We start from the raw sequence: 16293 nt of genomic DNA on the forward strand, positions 1-16293 counted from the left end.
CATTCAATTCACCATCAATAGTAGTGCTTTTCTCATCTATTCCACACTGAAATCATTATGGGTTGGAGCTATAAGTGCTTGACAGTACTGTCAGTGGAGAGGGGAACTCAAGGAATGAAGGATGATTAGGAGTTCATGGCCTGTTTTCCTGACTGTTCTCTAAACTTAAGGTTTTTAGTGGTTCAGTGTCTAAAAATTAAAGAACATGACCATTTAATAGATCACATGAGGACATTCACAAATTTCTTTTGGTATAGTATTTAGAACATATTCTTATCCATTTCAACTAATATTTATTGGAATCTCATTGTATGGCAGACACTGTGGATACAAACGTGAATCAATGGACACCGTCCCTTTGTTTTGCTGAGTGGAGGAGAAGGTGGTCACCTATGATGTCAGAGAAATGAGAAAGGACTCCTGCTGTGGGACACACTGCAAGGGAATTGAGATGAGGATGCAGGATAGAATCTTCAAGTTCCTAGTGCTGCAGACTTGTTGCAGGGCCCAGAGAAGTTCCTTACACTCTGTGACCTCCATTTCCTTGTGCAGAGTGGGATAATAACCACCACATCGCAAAGGCTTTGGATAAAGTAATTAAATTCCTATTTAACTTATTACATTGGTCAGCGGGTGATTGGTGAAAAACTCATGAAGCTATTTTGCCCTTTGATCTTTTCTCTAAACACTCATTAACTGGGGAGAATAAGGAAGAAAGTAGAAACAATAGATAATAGGTTTAATAAACAGAAATGAAACAGAAGAGTACAGTTAGCTGATTCAATTTAATACTTAATGTTGGATTCTGCTTTATTGGATTCTAATAAGAGAAGCAGATATAAAATCTTAGATCCAAGAAACTTCTGCCACCTAACTGTATTATCATAGAGGAACCTGCCATACACTTCTATCTCTACTTCCATATCAAGGAACGCACTAATAAATTCAGGTAATCGGTGTGATATGAGGAAAGGAGGGAAAGAAACAGCTTATTCAAAAGACACATTTTGCCTGGAGAAGAGCAGATTTGGAGTGAGGGCAAGTCAAACTCGTTCTGTATGACTTGCCCAGAATCCATACCAATGACTAGAACATACCTGGACACAGGAAGTGTTCTATAACTCCTGAGAAGCTTGTAAATGTGATAAGTCAAATGGCACAATAGTGAAAGTCAAAACTACCTTCACCTGAGCTGTTACCCCTTAAGGTTCTGGTGAGATGCAGGGATCCTGTCCTAGTCCTTCTAAGATCCTGTTGAATCTGCTTCTATGACTTGAGCAAGAATTATATTTTATTTGCAAATAGTATTTGTTACAAATCATCACTAAGTCTTGTATTTGTATACCTTCCATTTTTTTATCTTAAAGGCCAGCCTGGAGAGCTTCCTTTGTTAAAGAGCAAATTCTGTGGAATCTGTTGAGTGATGTTCCACAAACCAGCTTATTCACTCAAATAATCCCCATGAATTCACTTTCCTAAGGTCTGAAATTCCACGATAAATCACTATCATTAGGGTTTAACACATTTTTGGATCAAAAATCTCATTCTAGTGATTGCAAATGTTTCTGAAATGAGGATCACCATGGAGAATTTGGGCCAGTCTTTATTTTTTTCAAGGAAAAAATAATCTATGATGCTTTTTGTCCCTTCAGTGTCAACTCCAGTCCTTCAATAGTGGCTGCCCATAGCACTGTGCTCTTATAATTCTAAGGTTGAGCTTGGCTCGGAGGGGAAGAGTTTACTGGTCAGTTAGTCACGACCTCGGTAGGTAACAGTCTGACAGTATTCACTCAAAGGATGGAACTTAGTTTAAAAGTTCCATCTGATAGTTCCTGGAGGCTTATAGTAAGAAGTCAAGGGAACAGCTCTAAGGACAACTGACAGAAGAGACACTGAGCATTAGGACTATTTAGAAGATCCCAGAAAGGATGGTGGAAACTAATCAAACATAGTCTTCTCCTTGCCAACCTTGGCTTTCTACCACATAGGGCCACCTGTATCCTCAACCAAAAGCTAATATGTTCCAAGTCTAAATAACAGATTTGGGGGTTGTTTTCAGGAAAATATGTCTCTCTCATCCATAGTAAGCATTTAATAAATTAGGTCCCAATTCCTTAGATTTGCTCCCAATGCATGTGGGACTTGAAACTCCTCTTTTTCCAGGGTCTTGTAAATATGCCCAGCATTGACACCTGGGCTCTGACCATTTACTTAAGCTAGGGTAGCACATGTTTACTGTCTCCCTTGACACTTCAGAACTTTGTACGTGTCAATAAGAATTTCTAGGAAATAAGATATTGCAGACTAGTATTTACCAAAGGTGTTTATTATTTTATTACAAGGCCTGCATTTTGTAATCTTGGAACAAACAAGATTGACATGACTTGTTTTAATATCCAGTAGTCACTAAAGAATGCAATCCATCAATAATATTTCTTCATTGTCATGGATTTCCTCAATTCTCTTTAGGGTCAAAGTGGACTTAGAAAAAAATATTAGCCAGAAAAGTTAATTGTTAACAGTCAATCCTCAAAAAGAATATAAATAAATTCTTAATTTCTTTCAAATGACAGAACATCTTCCATAAAGATTCATCTGAAATAATGAAGACTCTTAAACCCATATGTTTTCTTGTTTTCTTCAGCTACATTAAATGTCAAATTCTTCAGACAAGCTTACTACATGCAGGTAGGAAATCCTACTGATAACCTACACATCACATGTGTAAGGCTAAGGCAAGTAGGCATAATGACTATGAAAATACACGTGGAAAGACTTACTGTCTCAGCAGTCACGCTGTCAGTAGAACCACTGAAAATTGCTGAACATTAGCGTGTGGGATGAAGTCAGAAAAAGGAAATGCACCAAGACAAAACATACACGAACATCTCTCTTTAGCCTTACTTTCACTTTAGGTCAGAGAAGCAAACCAATATTGGAAATTGGATAAAGGAGTTTAGGCAGAGAAATAATATGAATGGTAACAGCAATAACATTATAAGCTTCATTATTCAGTATCTGTTATGTGCCAACCCAATGTTTGGTACTTCACACTTTTATTTAATCTTGACCACCTGATATGATATGTACATTTACAGCTAGAGAAATAAACTCACAGAGCTTAAGATATTTTCTACAAATAGAAGTTGAACTTAGGATAGCTCTCTCCTAAGCCTTTCTCATCTTAATATAGCAACTAATAATGGTATGTTTATTTAGTAAATAGCTGCCAAGTCCTTTAGAAGCTCTTAGTATAAGAAGGAAGACACTGTTTACGGTAGCGTGGTGGGCAAATCCGAGGTGTAAGACATCTTCTCTATCAAATTAAGCCTGGTAAGGTGTTAATGTTTACAGTTTTGTTTCCCATGCTAATATTTAACTGTGGGTGTGTTAATAACATCTAATTAAAGAGTTTAATAACCAAATCATAAAATTTAATTAACTCAGAAGTGTCAACACAACCATATGCAGCTTATTTGTAGACCAATGATAGAGTTCAGCTACACAATATGTTTGAATATAAATAAATCATTCATAGAAAACAGTTTAAAGACAAGTGAAAACATATTCTGGTCATTCATTTTATTCATTATGGCAATTAAGAATAGATCCAAAAATTTATTATTATGTAAATACAGATTGAAGAATTTAAAGGGAGATTTAAATCTGGAAATTTTCCTCTTTTCTAAATGTCTTAGTCCATCTGGGATGCTATAATAAAATACCATGAATTGAGAAGATTATAAACATCAGAAATTTATTTTTTACAGTACTGGAGTCTGGGAAGTCCAATATCAAGATGTTGGCAGATTCTGGATCTGGTAAGTACTCTTATATTTGTATCTTGTGTAAATTCACTGTATGATTCATAAATAATGCCTTCTTGCTATGTTCTCACATGATAGGAAGAAAGAATGAGCTCCTTTGGGCCTTGCTTAAAAGACATTCCCCTTCATGACCTATTAGAAGTCCCCACCTTTAATACCATCTCTCTGAGGGTTCGGACTTCAATAAATGAATGTGGGAGTTGCAAGCACCCAGTTCATCAGCAAATAAAATTTTATTTTTCAGCCATGCAGCATCTTAGTACCCAAAATTATGTGGAAGAGAATTTAAAAGACCTGTGAGTTTTATCATTAATATTCTTTTGTTTGAAATTTAAAAATACAGTTTTGGGGCTGGGGTGAAGCAACAGTGATATAATAAAAAACAACAGAGAAAAAGGGTTTGATTCTATCTTTAACAATCACCAATATGTTTCAGTACCAGCATTATGATTGCTCAGTTTCTTCAGAAAGCAACTTATGAAGAAATACAAACTGTGGCTCAACAGTTACTAGATCTTGTGGAAAAGTGCAAGAATTTTAAATCACATGTGTCAGCCACAGAATGTGCTCATCAGTTGGTAGGTGAATCATAGACTACTTCTTTTTTTCTCTTTTTAAAACTATATTGTAAACAAGAGGTGTTGCTACGAAGAGAGGGCTGCTATAATTAGGTAGGGGATTGTAAAGCAAGAATATGTAGAGTCACAGCTCAGACATAATATCTGTAGGTTTATAAACCTACATTTTATCAGTTCATCCTGGGACATCAGATTCTGAGAACCAAACCCTCAAGAGAAGGATTTATACCTTGAGCACAATGTGCTAACTTGTTGGTTGCTCTGACTGAGTCTCTAAGCACTATTATCTGACATCCACATTTAAAGAATTCTGGGAAATTGGAGTATTAATTATAAAAAGTCTCTGAGAGGACATAAAAGAGAAGAATGAAGTGAATAATATTACAGACTGCTTTCCCAGTTAGTAAAGAGTTGTGGGAATTATTATTATTTCTTTATAAACTATGTCTCTCTTGTGATAGCAAATTCCCTCAAAATCAGGATTCCCTCAAGAGATTCTTGATAAACACCAACATGGTCTTACAACACACATTTTTTTTTCTTTTTACAACACACATTTTGATCCATTATTCTCATGCTAAATAATTTAAAATGTAAACCATTTTTCTTCTTTATCTACTTTTTTTTAAACTTCATCTTCTTAAGGCTAAAACCTACCTATATCTTTTTACTGGATTCTGAATAGACAGAAAAGTCATCAGTCTCATTCGAAACACATTTGAAATGAGGTTCTTCTATCAGTGTCTCATTTTATAGTGTCACTGTTTTATTGTGATTCCTATTTATTTCCATTTCAAAAGATGACATGTTTCTGCTCTTATCCCTCACATCTGAAAACAAATGTCACTTAAGGTTTCCTGAATCCCACACATTTATTGCCACTTAAAAGTAGTTGAAAGCTAACCAAAATTATTGTATTTCCATGTGGATATTTGAAAACAAATACACATTGCTTCAAAGTTCATTTCCCAAAATAAGTTCTCATGGAAACAAAACTAAAGAAGTAATGAAAGCTATTTGGAAGTAATGAAAGCTATTTCTTGGCAAATCCTTCTCTTTATGTATACCTTGCCCTTTGAATTTCATTTTGTTAGGATCCACTTTTTAAACTTCCCTTCCCCTAGAGTTACAAATTCTGCATGTACCAGTGCCTTAGACGTATGTGAAACTGAAGTAACTGGATGGGAGGAACTCTCCACAGGGCTTGTCTTCCAAAGTACTCAGAGAAACAAAACTATAAACCTTCCTAAGGGTGTTATAAAGCCATTTGAAAAACTCAAGAGTAAGGCTTATGAATGGAAATGTAGTACCAAAGTCACATTCTACTTTAAACGATGATAAATATAGATGAGTTTAAAAAAATAAATATAATTTGCCTAAACAATCTGGCTTATGTTTATTTATTTTAGTAACTCAACTGTTTGAAAATGAAACAATTGCTTTGGAAAAGGGAGAATGAAAAATTCTACTTGGTTAAAGTCCAAATTTGGGAATTTAGACTTAAACTTAGGTTAAAGTCCTCGAAACTAAAAGACTTCTGCTCAAAAGAGCTACACCTAGGGACTAGTTTAATGTTATATACTTAGTTTCTTCTTCTTTATAATAATTTCTTAACTTTCCTGCAGTTAGGAGTGTCAATTACATAGACTCTCCCCTCTAAGTCATCATTCTTCCTATAGATGACCAGCTTCCTAGAGCATATTTGTGACAACCAAGGAATGCTTGCCAAACACCTGTTTACTAACTGTTGTAATACAAATAGCACAGCAAGGCTCAAGTGCTTCTTATTCTATAAAAAAGATTATGGAGATCATAAGGATAGATTCCAAAGTCTAAAGCCTGAGATGATCTGTGAAATGGACAAAGAAAATCAAGTGACCATGAAGGAGAGGTAAGCCATCTTTATTTGACATTGTCTCTGAAGGAGAGTATTTTCCAACATTGAAGACAGATTATTTTTTAAATTTAAGTTCCTCTGAGGATACAATGTTTTATTACATGGAATTAAATTAAAAATTTGAGACACTATATATATATATATTTCTCCCTCATAATGACAATTACTATTCTATTGAGACAACAGGACAAAAAATCTCTCTGTGTGAAATAAAAGAAAAATGAATAGGACCTATAAGACTCGTCTTCTTGAGAGCTAGATTAGGCAGATTAACAGCAAATGATATTGGAAGGTATAGTCAAATAGGCAGCCAAGTAGGCAAAACATAATAGCATAATAAACAGATAGAGACAGAGACCAGGTAATAGGGACCAGCATTAGGGAGGGTCAATGATAAGTAGCAGAGAGGTTATCTGACAAGCATGAAGAAAAAGTCTGTCATTGAGAGCCTAGAAATAAGCAGCAGTTGTAGGTTAGATAGAAATGAGTTTTCAACTTAAAAAATCCTGGCTCTGTAATTTCCATGTGGAGCGGATAGCACTCCAGCAAATATGTTGCTGAGCTCATAATTTGGAGTCCTACTTGGCACAGCATTCATATGATGAGTCTGAAGAGGGTACTAGCAAGCAATTGGGGTTTACAGTCAGAAAAGGACTGGGAAATATGAGACTTTGACTCTCAAAGAATGCAGTTCTGGCTATATTAGTCAAGACGGGCTCAGACATGAAGAATAAGGCAGATGATAGACTATAGAAACAAAGCAGTGATTTGATTTTAGGTTTTAGACATGCAATCCAGACCAGGCATGAATAGGAGACAGGGCAACTGGATGATGAATGGCTTAAACTCCTTTACTTCACCCATATGAGGTAGAAATGCTTCTGGATCTTTCTGAAACTTCAAGAAGGAATTAAATTGTATCAGACATTAGGGAGGAAGGACTCGGGGATAAAGGAGTCAAGCAAGTTCCAGAATGCCTCATGTTAGGGGAGACCAGCTGGGAATCCAAACATGAGCTTAACTACTCATTTATTAAAGTGTTAACATAGGCTATCATTGACCACAGTTTCATGCCCAACAACTGGCCATCTCAAAGAGTCCCTCCTGGCACCGGACTGGGCACACAGCCAGTGCACCGCAGAGTCTAAAGGGTGTTGCAGTCAAGGACGCAGGCCTCGACTGCCACGTGGCTGCTATGCTCCCACCCACAGCTGCACCCCTAGTTCAGCTGCCTGTTTCAAGACCTCTTTCTAGAGGACCTTCTGCAGAGGCATTGCCAGTGTACCTCTGCGTAAATCCTGTTACTAGGGAATAAAAGGAGAAACTTGAAGACATTTCTCTACTCTTTTTCCACTCCAGCCTTTTCCCTCTTCCTCTTTCTCTTGCTCCAGGGTGCCTTTTTGGGGGGACTCCCTCAGGGATGAGCAGACCCCACATCTATGCTGATCCACTGGATCCTTTTCCCTGGCACATGGGAAAAAATGGGACAGAGGGAAATTGGCACTTTCTTCAATTTAGCCCTTGTTTTTTTATGATGCTGGTAAATGATTAAAAGTGTAACTGTTACTTCAATTTTGGCTTCTAGTCATACTTGGCTACTTTGACACCTGATAGCTCAGCTCTTTCCAGCTCACCTCAAATCCTGACCATTCTCCTCCACAGTAACTATCTTTCCAACAGAAAGATAGTTAGGAATTTCACAAAGCAATGAATGGCCAAGCTGAGAAGGGGTAGATAGAATACTTATTCATATTTTATCAGCCAGAACTCAGTTTTATGTTCTCAATTTAAGTGGAAGAGAGACTGGAAAGGTAGTCTTCCTGTGCACACAGGAAGAGAAAGTGGATTTGGGTGAGCATCAAATCACTTTTTATCTGTAATGTTGCCTTTTGTTGAGTATATTTGCATGTGTGTGCAGGTTGGTCTTGAATAAGCCTTAAAGACTAGTAAGAGGAAATGGTTATTGGGAATTTAGTAACAAATGAATGCATTGAACAACACACCTTGAAGGGCAATGGTGTTAACTCTCATAGTCTAGAAAGAACTTCTGAAAGATCGTAAGAGACTTCTGTGTACCTGTCAATTCTTCTAAATTTAATTCTTATGCAGCACTGTTTACAATTCAGTTTAGACTCTTGAACTTTCTACATTCCACTCTATAAAAAAGTGGGAGGTTATATTACTGAGTTTTCTTTTCCCTCAGGCCTTGGTCACTTCATGGGCATTCAAGGAATGTCTGACCAACCTCACAGTGATCTGTCCATAGTGAAGATGTGAAGCATTTAAGCAAAGTGTGCTATTTCATCCGAATCACTATGCATTTCTAGAAGTTTCAGGTCAATAAAACGAAATGAATTCTGTTTTTAAGAAATAGTATCACCATTAATTATTTAATTCCAAATTATACAATTTTGTGTTTGTCAAATTACAGGTACAGTTACGAAATTTCTAGAAGGCATCCATACTTATATGGACCCACTATCCTGACCATGTCTGCTTGCTACAAAACAGCTATTCAGTCATGTTGTCAAGAGGAAAATAAGACCGAATGCCTGCAGATAAAGGTATAATAGACACAGGCCAACGGCTGTTTAGGGCCTTGCTATGGCAAGTATGACTCTGGATGAACAGTATACTCATCCCCTGGCAGCTTGTTAAAAATGCAAAATTGGAAGCTGATCTCTAGACCTACTAAACAGATTTCATTTTAACAAGATGCGCAGGAAATTCATCCAATCATTAAGATTTGAGAAGCATACTATAACATAGATATTACTTCCTAATAAATAATAAATATTTAATATTCCAGCCACTATTTCTGCATAATAAAACACCTACAACTCAATAACTATCAGTTAACTATCTCATAATTTCGGGGGATAAGGAATTCAGGAAATAGCTCATCTGGAGGTTTTTGGCTCATGATAATTCATGTGGCTTCATTTACATGACATCTGGGATTCTGCAAGCTGAAGCACTGGGCATTGGTTTGCCATCTTTTTTTTTTTTTTTTCTTATAAAATATCAAATGTCTCTCCATGCAGTATCTCTGCCCTGGGTAAGTTTGGGCTTCCTCATAGCATAACAGCCTGAGGGCAGTTGGATGCTGACTTGTAGCTTAAGGCTTCAAGGCATTGTGTAATGGATAAAGACCAAGTTGCTTGGTCCTTTATATCTAGTGTCAGAAGTCATTTTTGCCATGCTTTACTGGTTGACACACTATGAAACCTCACCCATTTGGAGGGGACCATACACCTACCTTACCTCTTGATGGGAGGATTGTTGAGATCTCTTTGTAAGAACATGGGGTATGAGATGTTGTTTTAGCCACCTTTGGAATATATATCTGACAAGCAACTTTGTTATGTGGCCTTTCCTCCTTCATTGTATAGATGTGAATCAGTAAGTAGTTCCATTGTAAAGGCATTTTTTTTTTTGCATTTTCACTAAAGGTTCTAAATATTAACATAAAGTGATCATCTTTATTTTACTGAAGGAATACTAGGTCAATTTTCCAAAAGTCATGCTAAAAATGAATATTAGTTTAGCAATTATTTTGATGAATTCCTCAAGACTAAATGCAGTGCCACTTTTTCCTTGCTGTCTTCTTTGAACTTCTCATTGAGAAATTATCTCATTTCCTCTAAACCTCATATTTTGGAATAGGACAGTTTTATTTCTCTTAATCAGCTTTTCCTTGTCTATCAGAAATTAAATTAAATGATGTTTCTTGCATAGGCTAAGTACTCAATGATTGTAGCTGTTTTCCTTAAATCTATTTATATATATTTCCTATTTCCCTCCTCATTCTTCTCTTGATAAACTCCAGTTAGGTCAGAAGTCTATTCCAAATTCCTAAGCAAGATAGTCATTTTTACTTCTTTTGGTTTCATATTAATTAAAAACCCAAAGCCAGTTATCATGCAGAGAGACATATCTCAATACCCAGCATTTCTGAAGGATGTTCCCTGCCCCCATGGAGGTGAATTTTATAAATAACTTGCATGTATTTATGTTTTAATTATAAAGTTTTTTATAATTAGATTTTTTCCAGGGGAGATTTGTCCTAAATTTCCCCAAATTGTTAAACACAAGCAGGTGCTGTAAGTTAGCTAAGAAATCTTTCCCCCTCTTCCTCACTTGGTGATATTTATAGTGTGGCAACTGCTAGGATTTCTGTTCCTAGTGACTCTTGCTGCTTCCTTAGGAAAAGTTACACAATCAATTGTGTAAAACTTATGTCTATGATCAGAGAATGGGATCTATGAGTTAAAACTCTGTTATGGGAAAGTGGATAATCTCAATTACATTTGATTTTGAATGAGTGTGATACAACAAAATAATAACAATCCATAATTGATTATAAAATAAAATTAAGTTGTATTTGATAATATTCAAGTCAAGCTATTATTATCATGATAGTTTTGTGGTTTGAATATTACCTTTATATAAAGGTATATATACATTATCTGTCTTGTTTTTGAAAATATCACTGTAAGGCACAGTTACTCATAGGAAAAAATAATATATGGTCAATATAATGTTTTAAATGAAAATATAGAACTTTTTGGAAACTTTTAAATATTCTGTTTCTACCACATAGAGATGACAATTGGGGTATATTTGCTTTTAATAATAATAATGTCCTCTGTTCACAGATTTCCTCACAGATTTTATTTTAAACATGGTTGTGATCACACTGAACATACAATTTTTATCAGAGCTTAAACATACTTGTTTTCATTAGAAATATAAATTTCTCAAAAATAATGTGCCTTATTTAACTGTTACTCTGAAGTTGTGTTATTTTATTTTCTCAAAATTTTGCTATCATAACAAAACGTGTATGCATTTATTTTTGCATAATTATGTTTTTATTTATTTATGGAAATTTGTGATAGCTTCAAAAGTAGAAATCTGGGTAAACGAATATAAATATTTGGCTGGGCATAGTGACCATGGCTATAATCCAAATTTCTGGGAAGGTTCAGGCAAGAGGATTGCAAGTTCAAGGCCGGTCTGAGCAACTTAACAAAACCCCATCTCAAAATTTTAAAAAGGGGCAGAGATGTAGGTGAGTAGGGGTAAAAGCCTCTGCGTTCAATCTCCAGTACTGTAAAAACAAATAAAAACAAAAGAAGAACATGTGGAGGAGAAGTTAATTAATAGATATTGTAAACTGGGCACATTTTAGTTAAGCAGCATGAGACTTGTCCAAGATGGCAAGGTTAATAACTTTGATAAAAGCAAAATACAACTGTAAGACATTATTGAAATTTATTCTGGTGACTCTCCAAGTTTTTATTTGTTCACTTTCTTGTTCTCATTTATATTCCAAATGTTGAGGTTCTGGGACAAGACAAGTGATCTCTAGGGAAGCAAGATTCTATTTCCCAAGAAAAACCATATTAATGCTTTTACGTTTTGCCTCTTTTAAGTATTCAGTGGAAGACTTTCTAATTTCAAGAAGATATATAATATTTATTTTTCTTTCCTTGGTTTTTACTAATTCTGAGATTAATGTTTTCTGTTACTATCATATTTCTTTGATATACTGTTTCTCTATTTACAGCTAGAACCCATCAGAAAATACATTACAGAAATAGCTTTGAGACATCATCATTTATGTGAAATTGGGGTTAAATTCAACCACAAAGTAGCAAAAGCTGTGTAAGTTATCTGTGTGGATTTGTGGACTTTGTTGCTCTTTTGACTAAACTTGAAAAATCATTTACCCTCTCACTTAGCAGTGTCTGTCAATAGAAACCTGGCATCTTTCTCTAAATGTGTTACTTGCCTGTTCAAATAGAGCACACAAGGCTGTGGATGAAATTGCATAATACCCAACTGCCCCCATCATCTCCTGCTTCAAGTTTTCCCATTTGCTTCAATCCCTTCATTTCTTCTTCAGTGAACCAAAGATTTTGGACATTCAGATACAGGCATTTACTAAAAAATTTGGCCTGCTAAAGGTTAGAGGACAAAAGGTATTCTTTTCTTTTGGAAGATAGGAAAGATTTTGGCTCCAACATCATGTAAAATAGAAAAAGTGAGGAGTGCTTTTGAGGGTGGAGATAGAGAATTTGATGCTGCTCAGCTGCCTCCTTTCTGGTCCAGATGACATTTCTGTCCAAGTTAACCCATGAAGACAGGCATCTTCCTTACATTGCCTTCTTCCCTAATTTAGGACAACAGTGAACTTCCTGGGAGCTCAGTTATCCTTTCACAGAAAGACCAGAGAGATTTCAGGGAAGTTATTCCCTTGTCCACTGAAGTAAGGGATCCAGCCTCATAATCTCTGCTTTGATGTTGACAAGGTTTAAGTGGGAAGTCAGACATTTCCAAGCCTAGCTAGCCTTGCATTTCATTGCCTAGCTAAGCAACTCAAGTTCTTTAAGAGATCACTAAAATGATGAAAATTGCCATATTTTACATGATGTTTAATTGCTTGTTTCTGTGACTTGATCTCTGGCTGCTGTCACTGAAGGAGTAGAATGCATTTGTAATGTTCTCTCTTCACATTTGCAAATACGTTTCTCTTCTTTTGGTTACTTGATGAACTAGAACTAATTTTAGAAATGATAAAGTTCAAAATACTGTTTAAAATGTGTTATTTTACTTTTCAGGGAATTGGTTCTGCTCACTAAAAAACAACCTAAATCTAATTTTTCTGAAGTTGCCAAACTGACCACTGATGTTAAAAATCTGCATGAGACCTGCTGTGAAGGAAACACAGTTGCGTGTGCTCTTGGTAGGGTAAGAACCTTCTTCCTAAAACTCACTTTATTCTTTAAACAGCTTTCAATTCTTAAATAATGGTACAGTGGTAAATAATTGATCTAGAAAAATAAGGATGATTTCTCAATATTATCAGTAGAATGCCGTCTCCCTCCTCTCTGGTCCCAGTTCATGTAGTAATTTTTCCTCTCTCCTTTGTTTACTTTCTTACTTCTTTTATTTTAATTTACTTATATGCTTGTTTGTTTGTTTATTTCTGTGCTGCTGCTGGGGTTGAAATCCAGGGCCCCTCACACATGCTAGTCAAGGGCTCTACCACTGAAGTATACTCTGAGCCCCTATTTCATTATTATTATTATTATTATTATTATTATTATTATTATTAGGGTTTTTTTTAGTTATACATGATAATAGAATCCATTTTAATAATAAAAGCATGGAATGTATCATGTTCTAGTTCAAACCCCAGTACGTCTCCTTCCCCTTCCTTTCCTTACACTCTCATCTCTTCTCTATATTGATCTTTATGCCATTTGCCTACAGTTTTTTTTTAAATTAATTTCTTGTAGATGCACTTGATGTGAGATTCACTGTGGTATATTCATGTATACATAGGAAAGTCATGTCGGATTCATTCCACTGTCTTTCCTATTCCCATCCTCCCTCCCTTCTCTTCAATCCCCTTGTCTACACACTGACCATCTATTCTCCAGCACCCCCTCCACCTAGTGTGGGTTAGCTTCCATCTATCAGTGAAAACATTTGATCTTTGGTCTTTGGGGATTGATTTACTTCACTTGGCATGATACTCTCCAGATCCATCCGTTTACTGGCAAATGTCATAAAGTCATTTCTTCTTATGGCTGATTAATATTCCATTGTGTAATACTCCATTTGCTTTATTCATTCACTTACTGAAGGGCACCTGGGTTGGTTCTGTAGCTTGGCTAGCTTGGCTATTGAAAATTGTGCTACTATAAACATTGTACAAGAAGGTTTTCACTATTTTTTTGTAGAGTTCATTGCATCCTACCATGTTATTTTACAGCATTATGTCACAAAGCAGTATGTCTATAATGAACATTAATATTAAATATTAAGTAACATAAATTAATATAGTTTAACATTCTTTATGTCAGCCAGTCAACACAATTCAATTAGGTTCTCTCTCTCTTTCCCTGATTTCATAGCACTATAGGAACAACTTACTAAGATTGTATAGTAATAACTTTTTATTTGATAAACCATTTTATAGCATTTAGTTTGTGTTAGGCTCTGTTATTTGATATTAAGAAATATCAATTCATTTAATTCCCACAGCCATATCAAGTATTATTTTTAAACCCATTTTATAGATTAGAAAATTGAGATACAAAGAGATGAAGCAACTTGATAAAGTTGCAGAGCCAGGAAGTAGCAAAGTCAAGATAGCTTTGTCTTTATGATTTTATCTGTCAATCAATGCAACAATTTATTATTCCACAATAAATGGTGGGAAAAGTTTTTCATCTTGGAATTTCTATATTCTTACAGTTTCATTTATCAAATTTTTTCTCCTTTTTTACTACCCTTTAAAAATTGATATTCTAGACAGATGTGTTAGTGGCTTTATTTTATTTAATTTTTTGTGTACTGGGGATTGAACCCACGGGATGCTTAACCACTGAGCCACATCTCTAGCCCTTTTATTTTTTATTTTGTGACAGGGTCTTGCTAAGTTGCTGAGACTAGACTTGACCTTGTGATACTTCTGTCTCACCCTCCTGGATCACAGGCGTGCTCCACAGTATCAGCTGACCTTTCTTTTTCTTACCCTATATGTTCTGCTCCAGATGTTGTTATCCGGCAAAGGATTCAGGCTCCTTTTCCACAGTCCAGGGTGGTTGCTGGGCCATGAACTGTATTTCCTGCCTGTCTCAAAACTAGTTTTGTTCAGAGGTGGTCTATACCTTTTTTAGGTCTGACCCATAGAAACTTCCTGGCTATATTCTACAATACCCCCCAATACCTGGTAGACTTTAATGCTGAAGGCTACATTGGAAGGCACAGGTTGGATATGGCAAAGCCTCTGTCAGCCAACTTCCCAGAACTACTGCCTAGAGGACATATACCTTTCCTCCCTGCTGGGACTTTTGGAGAGAGATGACCTTGTGTTTGTTGAGCCACTGAGAGCATGGTGCTTGCTTAACTGAGGCACTTTCCCTGAAGCACACTTGACTCATAATTTAGTTTCAACTAAAGTTACTACTCTCAGATTTGTACCTTCATTCTATTCTTCTTTCCTGAGTCATTAGTTTATACCCCCAACTTGTTAGAGGAAATCTCCTTGTAGATGTCTCATAGATGCCTTACATCGTATTGAACTCTATATATCCATATCAAATTCTTTGGCTTCCTTTTTTAAAACTTTTTTTTTTAGTTAGTTGTAGATAGATACACTACCTTTTAAAAATTTATTTGTATTTTTGAGTGTGGTGCTGAGGATCAAACCCAGTGCCTCACATGCAACCCTGGCCCTCTTTGGCTTCCCTTTTATTTTGAAGTCCATTGACTTTATTGATCTAAAAACCTTTATAAGGACAGTGACTGCTATGCCAAAAAGGTGACAAAGGGCATCATACCAACCAGAAGTGAAGGTGGGGATGAGGGAAGGGGCCAGGAATCCAATCAGAAAGGCTGGTTAATGGTTTCCATGGAACTGGCAGGGAAAGAAAGGGAGTTGCTATTACTCCGCATTAAAAAATGACAAAATCATAGAATTTACAGGGAAATGGATGGCATTAGAGCAGATTATGCTAAGTGAAGCCAGCCAATCCCTAAAAAACAAATGCCAAATGTCTTCTTTGATATAAGGAGAGTAACTAAGAACAGAGTAGGGACGAAGAGCAGGAGAAGAAGATTAACATTAAACAGGGACGAAAGGTGGGAGGGAAAGGGAGAGAGAAGGGAAATTGCATGGTAATAGAAGGAGACCCTCAGGGTTATACAGTGGAGGAGGTAGAGAGAGAGGAGGGGAGGGGAGGAGGGAGGTGGGGAGGGGGGAGGGTGGAGGATGGGAAAGGCAGCGGAGCACAACAGACACTAGGATGGCAATTTGTAAATCAATGGATGTGAAACTGATGTGATTCTGCTATCTGTGTATGGGGTGAGGGTGGGAGTTCATAACCCACTTGAATCAAAGTGTGGAATATGATATGTCAAGAAATTTGTAATGTTTTGAACAACCCACAATAAAAAAAATTAAAAAAAAAAA

At 36.1% G+C, this 16293-nt stretch overlaps 1 protein-coding gene across 11 annotated transcripts in view; it reads left to right on the plus strand.

Moving 5' to 3' along the window:
• The first annotated feature begins 318 nt into the window (after positions 1 to 318).
• The window catches only part of LOC107158784 (alpha-fetoprotein-like), a 67624-nt gene continuing 51649 nt past the window's right edge, over positions 319 to 16293 (plus strand). For 3 of the 11 annotated variants that reach the window (XM_048785778.1, XM_048785777.1, XM_048785779.1), the window contains exons 1-8: positions 2428 to 2688; positions 3771 to 3821; positions 4072 to 4123; positions 4264 to 4405; positions 6085 to 6296; positions 8734 to 8866; positions 11875 to 11972; positions 12929 to 13058. In XM_048785778.1, coding sequence (XP_048641735.1) covers positions 2604 to 2688; positions 3771 to 3821; positions 4072 to 4123; positions 4264 to 4405; positions 6085 to 6296; positions 8734 to 8866; positions 11875 to 11972; positions 12929 to 13058 — 903 coding nt within the window. In that variant the 5' untranslated portion in view covers positions 2428 to 2603. Of the gene's footprint in view, positions 594 to 2427; positions 2689 to 3770; positions 3822 to 4071; positions 4124 to 4263; positions 4406 to 6084; positions 6297 to 8733; positions 8867 to 11874; positions 11973 to 12928; positions 13059 to 16293 lie in introns of those variants that run through there. The other 8 variants (XM_048785773.1, XM_048785772.1, XM_048785774.1 and 5 more) reach the window with 7 other exon arrangements.

The sequence above is a fragment of the Marmota marmota genome, unplaced genomic scaffold, assembly GCF_001458135.2.
Source record: "Marmota marmota marmota unplaced genomic scaffold, marMar, whole genome shotgun sequence".
Lineage (NCBI taxonomy): Eukaryota > Metazoa > Chordata > Mammalia > Rodentia > Sciuridae > Marmota > Marmota marmota.